Source organism: Penicillium angulare (genome assembly GCF_028827245.1).
Source record: "Penicillium angulare strain IBT 27051 chromosome Unknown utg000004l_segment0_segment0, whole genome shotgun sequence".
Lineage (NCBI taxonomy): Eukaryota > Fungi > Ascomycota > Eurotiomycetes > Eurotiales > Aspergillaceae > Penicillium > Penicillium angulare.
In genome coordinates, this window is record NW_026623163.1 from 6,227,333 (window position 1) to 6,245,315 (window position 17,983).

General features: G+C 48.1%; 5 protein-coding genes across 5 annotated transcripts; 3 read left to right on the forward strand and 2 right to left on the reverse strand.

The window, feature by feature from the left end:
* Positions 1-1,392: 1,392 nt before the first annotated feature.
* On the reverse strand, positions 1,393-2,259 carry N7478_006234 (carbonic anhydrase; the record flags this gene model as incomplete). Its single annotated transcript, XM_056922448.1, has 1 exon — positions 1,393-2,259. One exon carries the CDS (start codon positions 2,257-2,259, stop codon positions 1,393-1,395), a length of 867 nt encoding a protein of 288 aa, XP_056780485.1.
* A 2,132-nt stretch (positions 2,260-4,391) lies between these two features.
* Positions 4,392-6,254, forward strand: N7478_006235 (uncharacterized protein; the record flags this gene model as incomplete). The annotated part of the gene is made up of 2 exons (XM_056922449.1): positions 4,392-6,124; positions 6,185-6,254. The coding sequence occupies 2 exons, from the start codon at positions 4,392-4,394 to the stop codon at positions 6,252-6,254; spliced, it is 1,803 nt and encodes a 600-aa protein (XP_056780486.1).
* Positions 6,255-6,787: 533 nt separating this feature from the next.
* Positions 6,788-11,071, forward strand: N7478_006236 (putative xanthine dehydrogenase HxA; the record flags this gene model as incomplete). The annotated part of the gene is made up of 4 exons (XM_056922450.1): positions 6,788-7,021; positions 7,105-7,308; positions 7,374-9,334; positions 9,388-11,071. 4 exons carry the CDS (start codon positions 6,788-6,790, stop codon positions 11,069-11,071), a joined length of 4,083 nt encoding a protein of 1,360 aa, XP_056780487.1.
* Positions 11,072-11,787: 716 nt separating this feature from the next.
* Positions 11,788-13,626, forward strand: N7478_006237 (uncharacterized protein; the record flags this gene model as incomplete). The annotated part of the gene is made up of 9 exons (XM_056922451.1): positions 11,788-11,953; positions 12,011-12,083; positions 12,140-12,471; positions 12,548-12,691; positions 12,747-12,961; positions 13,017-13,214; positions 13,275-13,302; positions 13,356-13,471; positions 13,543-13,626. 9 exons carry the CDS (start codon positions 11,788-11,790, stop codon positions 13,624-13,626), a joined length of 1,356 nt encoding a protein of 451 aa, XP_056780488.1.
* Positions 13,627-13,971: 345 nt separating this feature from the next.
* Positions 13,972-16,182, reverse strand: prm1 (pheromone-regulated protein PRM1; the record flags this gene model as incomplete). The annotated part of the gene is made up of 1 exon (XM_056922452.1): positions 13,972-16,182. The coding sequence occupies one exon, from the start codon at positions 16,180-16,182 to the stop codon at positions 13,972-13,974; it is 2,211 nt and encodes a 736-aa protein (XP_056780489.1).
* Between the last annotated feature and the right edge of the window lie 1,801 nt (positions 16,183-17,983).

The following is a 17,983-nucleotide window of genomic DNA, read 5'->3' on the forward strand; positions in this document are numbered from 1 at the left end:
GTATATAAGTTGTAAGTCACGGCTGAAGTCCTAGTAAGACTCGAGTATATAAATAATCTTAGAATGAAAAACTATTCCAAGGCTGAAAGCAGTCCGACTCTCAGGTTTAAATAAAGAAGTAGAAAGCAGATGAAAGATACAGCACTGCGGACCGGCCCTGATCTAAACACCCAAACCTGCTCTCACACAAGGCAGCCACATCTGCAATGCTGCCTGCCAGTAAGCCGACAGCGGATACTAGCGGCGGCAAGAAAGGTGGTGCGGAGCATGAAGGATTCGCCCTAGTAGTTAGCAACATGTAATATAGTCCCTGAGGGGAGCTGATCCCTTTGGAAGATCAGCGATTAGTTCATATGTGAAACCGAATACTACGTTTGATCGTTATACTGCGCAGCACCCTGAATCTTTACCGTTACTCTCTCGCTATTATCTTCGTATTCAACCTGGACGCTGCGGGATTGTTTCCTAAGGCGCCCTTACAGGCAGTGTGTGATCACACAGGTGGCTCATCAGTGAGCTGGTACATAGCTCTCCATAGGCTGCGTAAGTTCCGCGGCGGGTCGATCTGCAGCGGCAACCCCACCTCGGCCAACAGTCAGCCTTAGAGCCTCGTCCCCTCGTGAGTCACTGCCCAAGGCTTTGCCGCCGTGAGCACAGAGGCTATAGTAGAACCTGAACTAGACCCTATAGAGTTCCCGCTGATATATGCGTCTGAGAAGGATGGGTCAAGTTGTTGATCTTGTGAGGTTGAAAGAAGTTGGCTAACTGCTGTGCATTGTTCAGTTGCCTTGTTAAGTAGATTACTTGTCTATGCACACGCTATTGGATCATCCTCATGTCTCAGAATTAAACAATAAATCTGCCTTGTGCGCTGAAGAAACTGGTAATGTGTCATTCACAAAGATTTTCGATCTACCTCTGACTCATTGCTCATATATGCAACACCTTGCAATAATGGGATTGTGTGTTGTCTTCTTGCTAGAGTTGATTCGTCCATGCGGAGTTGGCCTATGTGATTCTCTAGCCGCGAGGCTGAGTTGCCGCTGGTGGCTTTGTACTGCCACGATGGGTTCAGTTTGAGCCTCGATACTCAATCCTTGAGGCAGGGATCTGAGACCCACTGAGATCTATGGGTTGGAGAACCTTTGAAATCAAAATTGAAAGCGTCTTAATGGATTGCTGTTATACTCCATTTCCAAACACTTATAGATGGCTGTCGTTGAGTCGTCATTCCCACTATTATAATAACATCGAAAATAGAATAGTAGCAGTAAATAAAGAGAAAAAGAAAAGAAAGTAAATCGATATCGATCTATGTTGTCACCTCGCTATCCTCAAATGCCATGCGCCGCCAAAATCTCCAAATCGGAGTAAATTTTTCTCATATATTCTCTACGCCTGAACGGCGAAGGCAGTCAACCGAGACTTGATAACCTCCTCAGAATCCTGGGTGTCCAACTCGCGCAGAACACCAGAGCCAACGTCGTAGATAAGGCCGTGGACCTGCAGCCCACGCTCTTGAATGGCACCAAGAACAGCACCCTTCTGCTTAACGACGTCCAGACCCTCACGGACATTCAGCTCCACGAGTTTCAATGCCGCATCCTCGTCGGAAAGGCCCTGCAGCTCAGCGAGGTTGCGCTCGCGGATCTGACGCAAGGGAAGCAGCCACGGGTCCAGAATGCCAAGTTGCTTGTTACCCATAGCGGCAGCGACACCGCCACAGGCTGTGTGGCCGCAAACCACAATGTGGTTCACACGGAGATACTGCACGGCATATTCGATAACAGCGCCTGAGCTGAGATCTCCGGGGTGTAGGATGTTGGCGATGTTGCGGTGCACGAAGACATCACCGGGCTTCAGACCCAGGAGGGTGGTCTCCGGGCAGCGGGAGTCAGAGCAACCCAGCCACAGAATTTGGGGCTGCTGGCCGGTCGCGAGGGTAGGGAAGAGGTCAGGATGCTCGCGTGCGGTCTGGGCGGCCCATTCCTTGTTTTGGCGCAGAGCGCTCGAGTAGCGATCTGAACCGGCTTTGTCAGTTTGCTGGTTGGGGGAGGCGTTTGCGTTGGGTGTGTTGGGGGTTTTATGATTCGCGCAGTAGGTAGGAAGGGAAGTCGAGAAGGGGGAGGGTCGCTGAGGTAAACGAAGAAAACGAGATGACAAGAAGGAATTCGCTGGCTGGCGACCTGCTATGCTGTGCGCCGACTCTGCGGTGCGCGCAACTGCGCTAGGTCGCACGGCCAATCGTGCGACGATCATGACGAACGGTGGGGGGAACAGATTTTCGGGGCAGAACCAATGACAGGAGGTTAATCACACTCTCGGACGATCAAAAATCAGGATAAAAACAGACAACCTTGACCGTCGACTCCAGGGAATCGACTGGTTCGGTGTGCGCTGTGTGTATCCGGTTGACCGGGGATGGAAACAAAGATGTTGGGGAAGAAACTTGAAAGAGTGGGAATTGGGGAAAAGAAAACCCGCCAAGAAGTTAAAATTCAGCTGCCGATCTACACTTGTACGTACCTTCATCAGACATGGTGAGAGAAATGGTAAATCAACGGTGAATTGAAGATCAAGAATTTGGCCAGGGGAAACAGAGAAGTTAAGTTCTTAAGCAACCAGGTACAAGAAAGATAGTAGCGAGGGGCTGAATCACTGGGCGCTGGAGAGTGGGCGAACGAGTGGGCGAACCTTCCCGAGGAGAAAACGGCGAGATCGGCAGGTCGGTAAAGCAATTGGGGGGGATGTTGAGGAGATCTGATCTATTCACCATCTCATGACTCATTTTGCTTATTTCCAACATCTAAAAAGGAAAAATGGTTTCGTATTTTCCCTAGTTCCCCTTGTCGTCAAGTCCTATACATACCCGCAATCCAGTGCCCAGGTGACTTAATATGGGAGGTTTACATATGCACTTTCAACTACTCCGCCGCAATCCTCAACACTTCTGTAACTTTTATTCGCTCCTCGGTAAACCGGACAAGCGGGAGAGAGCGGGTTCGAACGATCATCGAAATGTGCAGGAATCCGGTTTACACCAGATACGAGGCACAAAGACCAGCCTCAGTCACGCCAGCGCCAGCAAAGACCCCCTGGAATCCTGATCAGATGGTGCCAGCCACCGCCTCATTATCTGGATGGTTTGCAATAGCTCCGTTTGAGAGTTGAATTATAGCTTTACGGTGTATCTGTGTTTCGTTAAAGTAACTAACAGTACATCCTGGAATCCAACGCTCAATGGTCGATATGCAGTACAAACCTTGGCTAATACGCTCGCCGGGCATCATAAAGAGCATACTACCCCATTACTATTGGGTGGCATCATTGAAGTACTTCAATATACATCCCCCTTCGACGGTATACACAAGACTGATCATGAGATACTGTTAAATTAAGGGGGTAGTTGTTGATTACAATCGGGTGATTCAAGTTGATGTTCAATGTTTACTAGTATGGAGAGGGGATAGGTACCATATCGATGCCTAGGAATGACTCGGACATGGTGATGATATTCCAAGGTTCAACCTAGAGCACACAAGACCAGTTGAATCAGCCGCGAAAGTCACCACCCCTCTCGACTACTACTAGCAGTATAGGCCGGGAGTATTTAGTATGCGGAAAAGACTTGCCCCGCTACAGACTTGGGCTCTCGGAGGAGTTGGTGAACCACTGTGGGGTATTAGTACTAGATGTGCAATTATAAGAGCATGGACTTTTGAAATATTATGTTGAGGAGACCACTCAAGCATCTATTCTCAAGACTTATTGAAATTTGGATAGCGTCTATGGAGTAAAGGGTTAGAAGTAGTATTGAGTGATGGTCGTGATAACCCTCTCATCTTCCTCGTATTGAAGATTTTGATACATATTGTGTGAATGCCCAACTCAAATCATGTCTGGAATTATCACTAAGATCATACAAAACAAAATCAATTCCGTAAACCACACTTGTAAAATGTAAGGTTGATTGTTATAGTCTTCATGATCGACGGATGATCTCATAAAGCATGACTAAGCCAGCATAGTTATCTGCAGAAACCTGGCCTGAGGCACTAGAGTGAATTGATCCCAGGTGATCTCTCGAGTTCAGGGGATTTTATTGTGCCGAACTGCATCTCCAAATCAAGGGTGCATCTCGAGACGCTTCAAATATCTCAGTCGATGAGATAATCCTTCGCTCATTTGATAACACCGCTCCCTGCCCGCTCATATTGGAGACAGAGACGACGCATTCGGTCCTGTCGAGGCGGACCATCCCCAATTGTATCACGGGCGCCGTATCACGACTCTCGCCCGTGTTACTTTTCCCCATTCTTTGTTTTCGATAACTTCTTGCCTGCAGGTCTAGCAGCTTACAAAGATTCGGCGGTGGATCGGATGTTTATAAGATGATTCCGCACCGAAGCACTGGTCTCTTGGCCATTATTGTTTTTGTTGGCCTCCTTCTCTATATCTTTTCATCTTCCCCCATTCCCGATGTCGTCGTCGAAGGAGAAGAACCCGCTTCAGGGCCCGCCAAGTATATCACTCTACCTCAACCGAAACTTCCGTCCTTGAGCGATCTCCATCTGCCGTCCTTCCGCGCCCCTTCACACGAACCTCCCCCTGAAGAGAGCAACAGCACCAGCGGCGAGTCCAAATGGTTTAGCAATTGGGAATGGTTGAACCCATTCTCCTCTGCAATCACTCTTGACGAAGATCGTTCGGTTCTGCCTCCCCTGCGCGACCGTCGCCCGATTTACACCTACTACAACCCCAAATACAACCCTAAAAAACATTCGAGCAAGGAGCTAAAGGAGGATCAAAATGCCGATGCGGAGCTGCTTCTCTCATGGCGACGAGCTTGGTTTGCCCAGGGGTTCCGACCTATTGTCCTCACCCCCGGAGACGCAATGAAGAACCCGCATTATGAAATAGTGCAGAAGCTCACTCTCTCCGCTGAATTGGAGAATGAAGTCTTCCGTTGGCTCGCATGGGGTCATATGGGAGCTGGATTGCTTGCTGATTTCGAGTGTTTCCCGATGGGTCGATACGACGATGGTCTTCTGCATGCTTTACGATATGGCACCGAGCCAGAATTCATCATTCGGTTTGATAACTTCCAAGGTGGTCTGTATTCAGCAGAGAAAACCCGCATCGAGGAAGCAATCGATGGTGCTGTGAAGAAGCTGGATGACAAGTCTACTTCTTTTGCAGAGCTCGTAAACCCAGAGTTATTCAAAGTTATGCAACCAAGCAGTCTAGCTTACTACAAGCACTCTACCATCGGATCTCACTACGCGACACTTCAAGAGAAGATGAGCCACAGCCCATCCAACGGCCGAATGCTTTTAGCTCAATTGATCAACTCTCACCTTCACAACACCTTCCAAAACTCCTTCCCAGCTGGTCTGGCGGTGCTGAAGCCTTTCCCCAAACAGACAACCGCTCTTGTGGAGCCCGCACTGCGGCTGGCCAAGGCACTCACTCAGTGCCCCGACTCTCCAGTCCCCGATTCTTGCCCTCCCAACCTTCCCGACTGCCGTCCATGTGGCTCCTCGAAACAGCCCATGCTCATCAGTCAACCGTCGACCTATAAAAAGACCAATCTTCTATTCACTATCGGCACCCTCCCACACCCATATACCCTTATCAGTCTACAAAAGAGCTCCGATGAGGTTACCACCCGTCAAATTCGACGAGAGACCGAGCGAGATGCTTGGCTGACCGATGTGACTAAAGATGATCTTGGCACGGAGATGGGCAGCTCGTACCGAGGTATGGCATTCAAGCAGGTTGTTGCTGGCGATCAGGCTATTGCAACTTCTCTTTGGATGACCGTTGAGTCTCTCCCCGCCGAGGCTGGCCAGTCTCTTCCAGCTGAACTCTTGGACGAGTTTGAGTGGCAATTTGGATTCAAGATTCCTCGTGCGGGTACCATTGATCCCAACGCGCCTGGCGACAAAGAAAGTGTGCAGAGCAAGACCCCTAGCGAGCAGGGTGTCGGGCGCGAGTACGAACTTATCCAGAAAGCCCGAGCTGTTATCAACAGTGAAGAACCCGATGCTGTTAGCAAGAGGGACGTGGCCGAAGCTTGGAATTTGGCTGATACGGAGGTTTGGCGATTCGTGAAAGCCTACCGGTAAGTTAATCTAAATAACATTTCCGTATCCCTAATCGAGTGACTAACTTGTATTTGCAGAGCCCGGTTTTTTGTTGAGCGAAAAAGATGGGAAGAGGAAGAGAGAGATTTCGCAGGCTCTAAGCCCTAAAATCTCATTATGATAATCTTCCTGTTTCCACTTCCCTGGCTATGCTTTTTTGTGATATATGTATTATTTTTTGTGTTCTTCTACTGTGATGTACTCCTGCATTTCCGGCGCCGTGGATTTCTCATTTCTTTCTCTTTATAGAAGGTGGGAATATTGAAGACTGAACATTGAACATTCAAGACCCAGAATTCCAGAATTCCAGTCCGAACCAGCTAGTTAGTAATAGAACGGGTTCTGATAGGCGTCCGTCCCTTTCGGACAGTGGCGATCCCCGCATCACGCTTAAGACTGGTTCCACGGTGGAGCTCGGGTGGGGTTCCCTATCGAGATACGATAACTGATCTCGTCCGCACTGTTTGCCACTCTCACTGGTTGCATGAACCTCCTTGAAACTTCAATCATCACGAGAGCTTTAGGAAGGTATTTGCGATTCTCAAGATATATAGGACCCCATCATGCGTCCCTGAGGACCGCCGTGACCCGAACTTTATTGTCGTGATCTGCCATTGCTCCATACCCCTACATTACTCGCAATGGCGCCCGGCATCTTAGAAACAGATTCTGGAGAGGTGGCGATCGAGAAGGTCACCTCGCTGGCTGAGTTGACCGAGGAATGGGACGATACTCTTCGGTTTTATCTCAACGGGACCAAGGTCGCTGTCGATGATGTCAACCCAGAAGTCACCCTGTTGGAATACCTCCGCGGGGTTGGGTTGACGGGAACAAAGCTTGGCTGTGCCGAGGGAGGTTGTGGAGCGTGCACTGTGGTATGGAACAAAAGCCTCAACTGAACAAAGATAGTAAAAAAAGAAAAGAATAAGATTACTGACGATCTCTTCCTGATTTCTAGGTAGTATCGCATATCAACCCCACTACAAAGAAGATTTATCATGCGTCCGTCAACGCCTGTATCGCCCCGCTGGTCAGCATCGACGGAAAACACGTTATCACCATTGAAGGAATTGGAAATGTGAATAATCCACATGCAGTACAGCAGCGACTGGCTGTCGCCAACGGCAGCCAGTGTGGATTTTGCACTCCTGGAATTATCATGGTACGAACCCAGTTCTATCTCCCGCAAATTGATTTTCGAAGCCGTGTCTAATTGTTCTTCCAAAGAGTCTATATGCTTTACTTCGCAATGACCCCGTCCCCGATGAACATGCCGTCGAGGAGGCTTTTGATGGCAATCTGTGCCGTTGCACTGGCTACAGGCCCATCCTTGACGCCGCCCAGAGCTTCAACTCGCGCAATAACTGCGGTAAAGCAAACGCCAATGGAGGCTCTGGCTGCTGTATGGAAAAGAATGGCGGCGGTGGCGGGGGATGTTGCAAGGGATCATCTGCAGCTATCGACGATGGAAAACCGGAACCCAAATTCCCAGCTCCCGACTTCAAGGCTTATAACCCTGATACTGAGCTGATCTTCCCAGCCTCGCTGCGAAAGCACGAGTTCAGGCCGTTAGTATTCGGCAATAAGAGAAAGAAGTGGTACAGACCAGTAACAGTTGAACAACTCTTACAGATAAAGAGTGTTCACCCTGACTCGAAATTAATTGGCGGAAGTACAGAGACGCAGATTGAGATTAAGTTCAAGGCTATGCGCTATGCTGCTTCCGTTTACGTGGGCGATATTCCTGAGCTGAGGCTATACCAGTTCCACGATGATTACCTTGAAATTGGTGCCAATATATCTTTGACTGATTTGGAAACTGTTTGCGAGGAGGCTGTGAAGCGTTATGGACCTGTTCGCGGCCAGCCTTTCAAAGCTATCAAAAAGCAGCTGCACTATTTTGCTGGACGACAGATCCGAAATGTTGCATCTCCAGCTGGCAATCTGGCAACTGCATCGCCCATTGCAGATTTGAACCCGTGTTTGGTTGCAACAAACTCTACCCTTATTGCGAAATCTCTCTCGGGAGATAAGGAGATTCCCATGACGGAATTCTTCCAGGGATACCGCAAAACCGCTTTGCCCCAGGATGCCATCATCGCTGGCCTTCGAATTCCCGCTGCTGCTCCCAGGGGCGAATTCTTCCGTGCTTACAAGCAGTCGAAGCGCAAGGATGACGATATTGCTATTGTAACATCCGCACAGCGTGTTACATTATCTGAAAGCAACGATGTCACTAGCTGTAATCTCATCTTTGGTGGTATGGCAGCCATGACTGTTCCTGCAAAGAAGGCAGAAGCTGCTTTGCTTGGCAAGAAGTTCACCAACCCCGCAACCCTAGAAGCAGTGATGAGAGCCTTGGAAGAAGACTTCGATCTTCCCTTTGGAGTGCCTGGCGGTATGGCAACTTACCGCAAGTCTTTGGCCTTGGGATTCTTCTACCGATTCTACAATGACGTCCTGTCAAGCCTCGAAGTGAAGTCATCTGATGTAGACCCGGATGTCATCGCTGAAATTGAGAGAGCCATCTCTTCAGGAGAGAAGGATCATGAGGCGTCCGTCAAGTACCAGCAAAAGATTCTCGGTCAGGCCACCCCTCATATCTCTGCACTCAAGCAAGCTACCGGTGAAGCGCAGTACACCGACGACATCCCCGTTCAGATGAACGAATTGTTCGGCTGTATGGTTTTATCTACTAAGGCCCACGCTAAGATTCTCAGCGTCGATCCTTCAGCTGCATTGGACATTCCTGGCGTGGTCGATTATGTTGACCACACAGACTTGCCCAACGCTGCAGCAAATTGGTGGGGAGCGCCTGTATGCGATGAACAGTTCTTTGCTGTCGACGAGGTTCATACCGCTGGACAGCCCATTGGTGTTATTCTCGCTAAATCTGCCAAGATTGCAGAAGAGGGCATGCGTGCTGTCAAAGTCGAGTATGAGGATTTGCCTGTCATTCTTACTATCGAGGAGGCTATTGAAGCTGAGTCATTCTTCGAGCATTATCGTTTCATCAAGAACGGTGACGTCGATGAAGCCTTCAAGAACGCCGATCATGTTTTTGAAGGCGTTTCGCGAATGGGTGGACAAGAGCATTTCTATTTGGAAACACAAGCATGTCTCGCCATTTGGAAGCCCGAGGACGGTGAAATGGAGGTCTGGAGTGGTACTCAGAACCCAACTGAGACGTAAGTACCTCAAACCAGCATTTTTATACAACAAACTCTAACTATTATTGCAGACAAGCCTACGTTGCCCAGGTCACGGGAGTCGCAGCAAACAAGATTGTATCCCGCGTCAAGCGCCTTGGTGGTGGCTTCGGCGGCAAGGAGACTCGCTCCGTCCAGCTGGCTGGTATCTGCGCTACTGCAGCTGCAAAGCTGAAACGACCGGTTCGCTGCATGCTTAATCGTGATGAGGATATCATCACCTCAGGCCAACGTCACCCATTTATGTGTAAATGGAAGGTTGGCGTTAGCAAGGAAGGAAAGATCTTGGCACTTGATGCCGATGTGTACGCCAACGGTGGTCATACCCAAGATTTGTCCGGTGCTGTCGTCGAGCGAAGTTTGTCACATATCGACGGCGTGTACAAGATTCCCAATATCTTCGTGCGCGGTCGCATCTGCAAGACAAACACTGTTTCCAATACTGCGTTCCGTGGCTTCGGTGGACCACAAGGTCTCTTCTTCGCGGAGTGTTATATCTCGGAGATTGCGGACCATCTCAATATCCCAGCAGAGGACATGCGTGCTATGAACATTTACAAGCCTGGCGAAACCACCCACTTCAACCAGGAGCTCAAAGACTGGTATGTACCTTTGATGTACAACCAGGTTCTAGAAGAGAGCAACTACAACGAACGACGAAAAGCCGTTGAAGAATACAATAAGCAGCATAAATGGTCTAAGCGTGGAATGGCCATCGTGCCGACGAAATTCGGTATCTCTTTCACAGCTTTGTTCCTGAACCAAGCAGGTGCCTTGGTACACATCTACCACGACGGAAGTGTACTCGTGGCTCATGGCGGCGTTGAAATGGGACAAGGTCTTCATACGAAGATGACCATGATCGCTGCCGAGGCTCTCCAGGTACCTCAGGATAATGTCTACATCACAGAGACTGCCACCAACACTGTCCCCAACACATCTTCTACTGCTGCCTCGGCTAGTTCCGATCTGAACGGCTATGCTATCTTCAATGCCTGCGAACAGCTTAACGAACGTCTTAAACCGTATCGCGAGAAGATGCCCAACGCCACAATGAAAGAACTCGCCCATACAGCCTACTTCGACCGAGTCAATCTCTCTGCACAGGGATACTACCGCACCCCTGACATTGGCTACACCTGGGGATCCAACTCTGGACAGATGTTCTTCTACTTTACACAAGGCGTGACGGCCTGTGAGGTCGAGATTGATACCTTGACTGGTGACTGGACACCACTTCGTGCAGACATCAAAATGGACGTGGGTCGTACCATCAACCCGTCCATTGACTACGGTCAAATCGAAGGTGCCTACGTCCAAGGTCAAGGATTATTCACAACAGAAGAGAGTCTCTGGCACCGTGCATCAGGACAGATCTTCACCCGCGGACCGGGTAACTACAAGATCCCAGGATTCCGTGATATTCCCCAGGTTTTCAACGTCAGTCTACTTAAAGATGTTGAATGGGAGAATCTTCGCACAATTGCGCGCTCGCGTGGTATTGGAGAGCCACCTTTGTTCATGGGCAGCGCTGCTTTCTTTGCTATTCGTGACGCATTGAAGTACGCCCGTAAACAGTGGGGCGTTGATGAGGTCCTCAGCTTGCGGAGCCCAGCAACGCCCGAGCGTATCCGAATCAGCTGCGCTGATCCCATTGTCGAACGGGCACGGGTTCAGCCAAAGGAAGGCGAGAAGCCCTTCTTTGTTGAGATTTAAGGGAACTGAGATATACTTCTTACGATTCACGGCATGTATGACAATATGTAAACGCACCTTGATTATTTTCAACGAAATGAACAGATTGCATTTGGAGATTTTGAGTAAATTTTTCTCTCTTACAAGTTCTCCGTATGCTTTTCCGCCTCTAGTAGTTTCCCGTCATAGATAGAGGGGGTGAGACTTCATTTATATAGCTATATAATAGCCTCAATACCGACGAAAATTGGGATCCTCAACATGAATATAGCTCCGATGATACCCTAAAATAAGACAACACTCTAAAATAATAATCGGAGCCCAAAATTAGCGTTGTCCAATCCAAATCGTTGCCGAGTAAAAGTTTCCCGATGAACTCGGCAAACCCGAAAGCGCAGAAAAATTCGCCGGCTTCGGCAGCACCCGCCGATCCCAACATGGAAAAACGCAATGAGAAAAAATAAATCAGGCTCCACATGGATCCCCAGAGCAATCAGATTTTTTTCTTGGCCTGACTGGGGTAAAATTGCATTTTGTGAGAGTCATAATTGAAACGTTGCACAACACATCAATGCTGGCATAGCTGCCTCGACTGCTCTCATTCGGGCTTGTACTCCCCGGATTTCGACTCATACAACTAACCTTACTTTCAAGCTCTTCCTTTCCGTATCCGGAGAGAAGACCGAACCTTTGAGTCAGAAAAGTTAAATCGTGAAAAATTTCAAAGATCAACCACCATGGCTGATGAAGAGAGATATGCCGTTGAAGGCAAGGGTGTGAATGAGGAAGGCTTCCAGAATGATTCTGATAAACCTTTTGCTGCTGCTGATCTGGAGCCGTTTGGTAATGAGGAGACGGCGGATGTGAAGTATCGGACCATGAAATGGTGGCATTGTGGCATGCGTGAGTTTCAACCATGATTATAGGCTTGTATGATTGAAATCTAATGCGAGGCTCTAGTGATGATTGCTGAGAATGTCTCTGTGGGAATTCTTTCTTTGCCTTCGGCTGTGGCTACCCTGGGAATGGCTCCGTATGTCTCTTTTTTCTGTCCTTGATATTGAACTTTTATCTGATATTCAAAAACAGTGCTGCTATCATGATTGTCTTCATTTCTGCTCTGTCATGGTATACAGGCTATGAAATTGGCCAGTTCAAGCTTCGTCACCCTCACATTCACAGCATGGGTGACGCTGGTGAGCTCTTGATGGGCCGATTTGGTCGTGAACTTCTTGGAATTGGCCAATTATTGCTCCTGATTTTCCTTATGGCCAGTAACATTCTGATGTTTAACATCTTGATGAATGTGCTTACAGACCACGGCACTTGTACTCTGGTCTTTGGTGTTGTCGGCTTGATCATCTGTTTCTTGGGTGCCTTGCCTCGTACTATGGATAAAGTGTATATCATGTCTGTTATTTGTAAGTGACATCCCCGGCGAAGCCTTTGGAAATTGGAATATAATCCTTAGATTATCGTTGGCTAACAAACCCGCAGCATTCCTGAGTGTTTTCATTGCTACTGTTGTGACCATGGTCTCTGCCGGTGTCGACAGCAAAGGCAACATTCCCCTCCATGCCACCACCGAAGTTGGTTTCCGTGAAGGTTTCCTAGCAGTCACCAACATCATTTTCGCCTACCGTAAGTTCAAAAGACGCCATCTTACCCGCACTATAAGAAGCTAAATCTTTACCAGTGGCCCATGTTGCGTATTTCGGTTTCATGTCCGAGACTGAAGATCCCCGTACCTTCAACAAGTCTCTGGCTATGCTTCAAATCGTCGACACTGTTCTGTACCTTATCAGTGCTCTGATCATCTACAAATATGTCGGACCTAGCGTCGAGTCACCCGCCATCTTGTCTTTGAACCCACTGATGAGCAAGATTGCCTGGGGTCTCGCTATTCCAACTGTGAGTGCAGCGGTTCTACTTTCGACCCAATCACAGTTGCTAACAAATTGTATAGACTATTCTCTCTGGTGTTGTACTGGGCCATGTCGCGTGCAAGTATATCTACGTGCGTATCTTCCGTGGATCAGACGAGATGCACAGTCGCAGTTTCCTCTCTGTCGGTTCCTGGGTCGCTATTTGCTTGGGTGTCTGGGTTGTCTCCTGGGTTGTGGCAGAGTCCATCCCCGTATTCAATGATCTGCTGAGTCTTATCGTATGTGCTGGTTCTAGTCTTTTTTGTCGAGAATGATTGTTAACAAGAATCTTTACCCAGAGCGCACTCTTCGGAAGTTGGTTCAGTTGTATGTTTTCCCTTTAACTCTTGAAGATTTCAAAACGCTAACAAGCTCCATAGTCGGTCTTCCTGCTGTTTTCTGGTTCCACATGAACCGCGGTCAGTATTTCAAGAACTGGAAAAAAACTGTTCTCACCATTATTAATATCGGTGTCTTCGGCTGTGCATGCGCTATTGTAAGTTGACTTCTAAGAGTTCTGTTTCTACTTGTGCTCGTTAGGAAATGTGCTAACGGTTCAATTTTTAGTGTGGATTGGGTCTCTGGGTCTCTGGCGTCGCTATCCACAATGACTCCAGCTCGTCCGCCTGGTCTTGCGCCAATGATGTGTGATGTCTGAGACACAGCATCAGTGCCAGTGCTAAAATGCCTATCTTCAACATTATAGGATCAAAAGCAATTGCATATCCCTTCAAGTTGGCTTTATATAGTAATATAGAATTGCATCATGGATATCTATCGTAGACGATAGATTTCAACCACTACTTCAATGTTATGTACGATTATTTCAAGTTTTACGCATATTAGCCTAATCAAATGAATAGTATGTGTACAAACTCGAGTTTGATTGAATAATATCTAAATAGACGCTATACATAAATAAAAAAGGAAACTCCAAAGAATGCTTAGGTTGATACAAAGCAACTGATATACTTAGAAAGTTGCAAATGTATCACATTAAACCTCTTTCACTCCTTTCACATCATACTCCACATGGTTACTCTGCCTAACGGTAGGTGTAGAATGAACTTGGAGTGCAGTCCGCTGACCCGCAAACCCATGCTTTTCATCAATATTGTACCCATGAGCATCATGGAACGGATCATTCTGCAGCGCTACAGCCCGTGGAGCATTCGCCTCATACTGCGGAACGTCAGGTCCAGTAGATAAACCCTTCGGCATAGCAGTAAGAGGAACATCGATAAAGCCACGGGAATCCGGTTGTGGTGGAGGGTAATTCGGCACAGGATCTATTGCATGGCCACCCCCATCGCCGCGGTTTCGGTCGCGTCCCCACCATAAGAACATTGCGCGTGCAACTCCCATCAGGGCGATGAGGACCCATAGAAGGAAAATGGCCGTAGCGATGATAGCTTCTATGCGGAGAGCCGCCTCTAATGTCCTAATGACAGCGTTCACAACCTCAGTGATTTTGTTGGCCGTTTCATCGCCGGCGTCGGACAGGAAGCTGTCTGAAGGATCGGAAGTGCTATTTGATATGCTCTCGTTTGCACCTTTGGAGAAAACATCGTCTTGGAAAAGAGGGAAGTTGACGTGGGCATTATCATGAACCCATGTGAGGCCCTGTTCAATACTTTGTACTTTGAGGCCGATGAGACAGTTGTAAAGTTCTGTGATTGGCTCGTAGAGAATTGTACCCCAGAATGTCTCGTTGAGAACGCCTTGAACTTTGTCGACAAAGGTATTCAGTGTATCATTGGCTGCAGTCGTTGTGGTGTTCACCCATCCCAGCATGTTATTGTTGATATCGCTGTCCAGGTCCGTGATGTGAGCGTTGGCGGCGTCAGCCCACTCTGCAGAGGAGTTTTGCAGAGCCGAGACTACTTTATCGGCATACTCGCCTACCTCCGCGCTGAGTGAGGGCACTTGCTTGGATATCTCGTGCAGGATGATCCATTGACAAAGGCAAGCTAATAGGGACGCGATACCAAGAGCAAGAACGAAGAGTGCTGGCATTGAGGTTGCGTATGCCACTGCCCACCTAACTAGTATCTGTCGGCGGCTGTTGCTAAATCGACTTGCAGCCTTGATACCAACCGCAGCGGTATGCGGACGCGAGACAATGTAGACCACGTCCATTGGGTCATGGGCTTCCTTCCTAACTAACTGGGAGCGTTCTTTCATGTGACGCCATCCACGAATTTCTTGCCATGCGCTGGGAACGCAAGCTAGCACCGCTGCGATGACGAGAACGACGATAAAGATTTTTCGTGCAGTGATGGCGATATCGGTTACTGTATCGAAGAAGCTGTTGATTCCATCGTTGTCGTTGCAAAATGTTAATTGCTTCTTTTCTGGAATGGTGAGAACAGAGCTGTCGAATGTATAACCACCCAAAGACCCATTAAGCAATTTCTTCACTTCTTCGAACGGGAGCGAGATGATAGTTTCTGTGAAGTTCTCGACCGCGCTAAAGCTTGGAATCGAACTATTGAGGGTATTGATCTTATCATCAATCGACGAGGGGATGCTCCAGTCTTTTAGTTCGTCAAGGGCGCCAGTGACATTGATCGTTGGAAGATCAACGCCAATGTTGTTGACCAGTGTTGCAACTTTATTAAGGTCGTTCGTGACTCCGCTGACAATACTTGCAATGTCAGATGTGGCGGTATGGATTGTGCTGTTCACAAAATCAAGAGCACTCTCGATCAGCTCTGTAGCAACATCCGCGACACCATGAACGGCCATAGTGATTAGGCACGCATAAGTCTGGTACATTATTTTGAGAATGAAAATAATAATTTCCTCGGCAGCCGTCAAGGCAAAGTCTAGCATGGTTTTCAGACCGCTCACAGCGTCTGTCACACCATCCGCCACCATTTCGTTGACTCCGTAGGCGAGATAATGGGGCATCGATGCCATGGCACTTCCCATGGATTCCACACTTGTACACGCAGAGAGGGCCTCGCGTTTGGCACTGGCCATATCGGATCGAATACTTCCGATCGCTAATAAGACACGAACGAGTATAAGGAGGATCAGTATCGTCCAGCGATTTATCCATACTTGGGATAGTCGAGCTCTGAGTCCGAGGTATGGGGTAAGACCATCGGGGTGCAAAGGAATAATCCTGCCATCTTGAGGGTTATGCGCGCCGTATGGTGGAAGGAGAGGAAAGATCGAAGTCTTCGATCTTGAGAATAACATTGTGGGTATTTTGTTGTGGCGTAAACAGTTGGATATGGTGTTGGACAACGATGCACTGTCAAAGTGAGGTTGTCGAAAGGGACGATTCGAGGGAAATTGTAAACAAAAAAAGCGAGATAAAAATAGTGAAGATGGTCCTCAATGGGTTGAACAAAGGAAAGTATATCACGAGGCAAATTATTAAGAAGTCTATTCAATAAGCATGGTGTATCGACCAGCGATAGGCAGTGAATGTGGTGAAAAGTTGAATGAACAAAGGCAGGCAGAAGCAGAAAAGAAGGCACGAAACGAGAAAATCCCCAGAAAGAATTAAAGGCGCACACAGAACTAGTTATAAATCCCTGCTCTGCCTGAAATGCCAGCCTGAAGAAAAATCGGCTCATCATGGCGCTAAGACGATCTACGCGAGGTTTGAATCATCCTACAAAGAAGCCCACCGGAAGGAGCCTAATGACCCCAGAACCCTTGAGACAGCCATTCACAAAGAGTTCCAGAGCTATGAAACAAAGACAAACATAAAAATAAAGAATTCTACAAGACCGAGCTGTTTCATCTAGTAACAAAGCGCGTGCGTAGGTCCGATTGTTGCCAAACCCACCGGGGTATGCCAAATATAGCCGTTGTGGGCGCTTAGAGCCCGTCCTTGTCAGCCAATCATTCACTCATCGTAGGCCGGAGCTCGAACATGAGGATATTTCTTGTCGCAAATCATCTTGTTATCTTGCCATCATGTGGATAGGCAGAGGTATAATGTTTGAGATTCACCCGTGGTCGGCTTTGTTTGGGCTTTTCTTGGGCTTAGGTCGAGAGGTGTTACTCCCGAGACCGAGCCATTGATTTATACAATAAGACGCGTGGCTTAGCTAGGTTCCTTGACTTTGGCCTTTTTCTGACAACGGGTAGCTTTTTCAAGAAAGAGACACCACAGTATGATTCACCATGAAAACGTGGGGGTGATCATATTCTATGACCTCAAATGCTGGACGTGGTGATGGTGGGTCCCCTTGGAAAAGGGACTGGCACCTGGGGATGGGCGCTTACAGTGATTTGTCTGATTGGTCCCAGCCACGTGGAGTAGCCATCCCCTTACTAACTAAGTAACATTGATGCCTGAATCTTCCGGAATGATATCCCTTAGTCAGCACACCTAGATCATATCACATGATTAATGGGTCCAAAGTTGCCAGCCCCTGACTTAAAACAAGGCAACAAGGATGTGGGCCTCAACATTCTCTCCGAGGTCACGGAAAATATCATTTTGTGGTATCTTGTGAATTGGGTTTCTTATGCCAGGACATAATGTTAAGTACAGATCTCGGTCATCTCGTATCTATACCTCTATGTAGCATAAAGCGTTATGTCTGTTCTAGAGCTAAATCTTGCCAAGCAATCTGGGGTCAGCCACTTTGACGTCTGGGCAAGACATTCGAGTCACTATTGTGGCAGTAGACCCTGATATGGTGACATCGGCGGAGCTGATGCTAAATCCCCATAACCCAATCAGATCACCTGAAGTCTATATAAGTTAGATAGTGTATAGATTTCAAGATCTAAAGATTGTTTCCCTATAAATCGTACACACGTCAACTTGGCCACACTGCCAAATGATTCCCGGCCGTGTTTCCCCTAAACAAGGGGTCCAACTCCACCAAGGCACCACAGCCATCCGAGCTGCGTCATCAGGGCGCCTCAGCGATGCTTGCCAACCCTCATTGGCTCCACAGGGCCCAGAAGTCCCGACGTCCCTCCAATCGTCGATTTTTCTTCGGCCGTTCCAGTCTAGAAATCCCCCTCTCTGGTT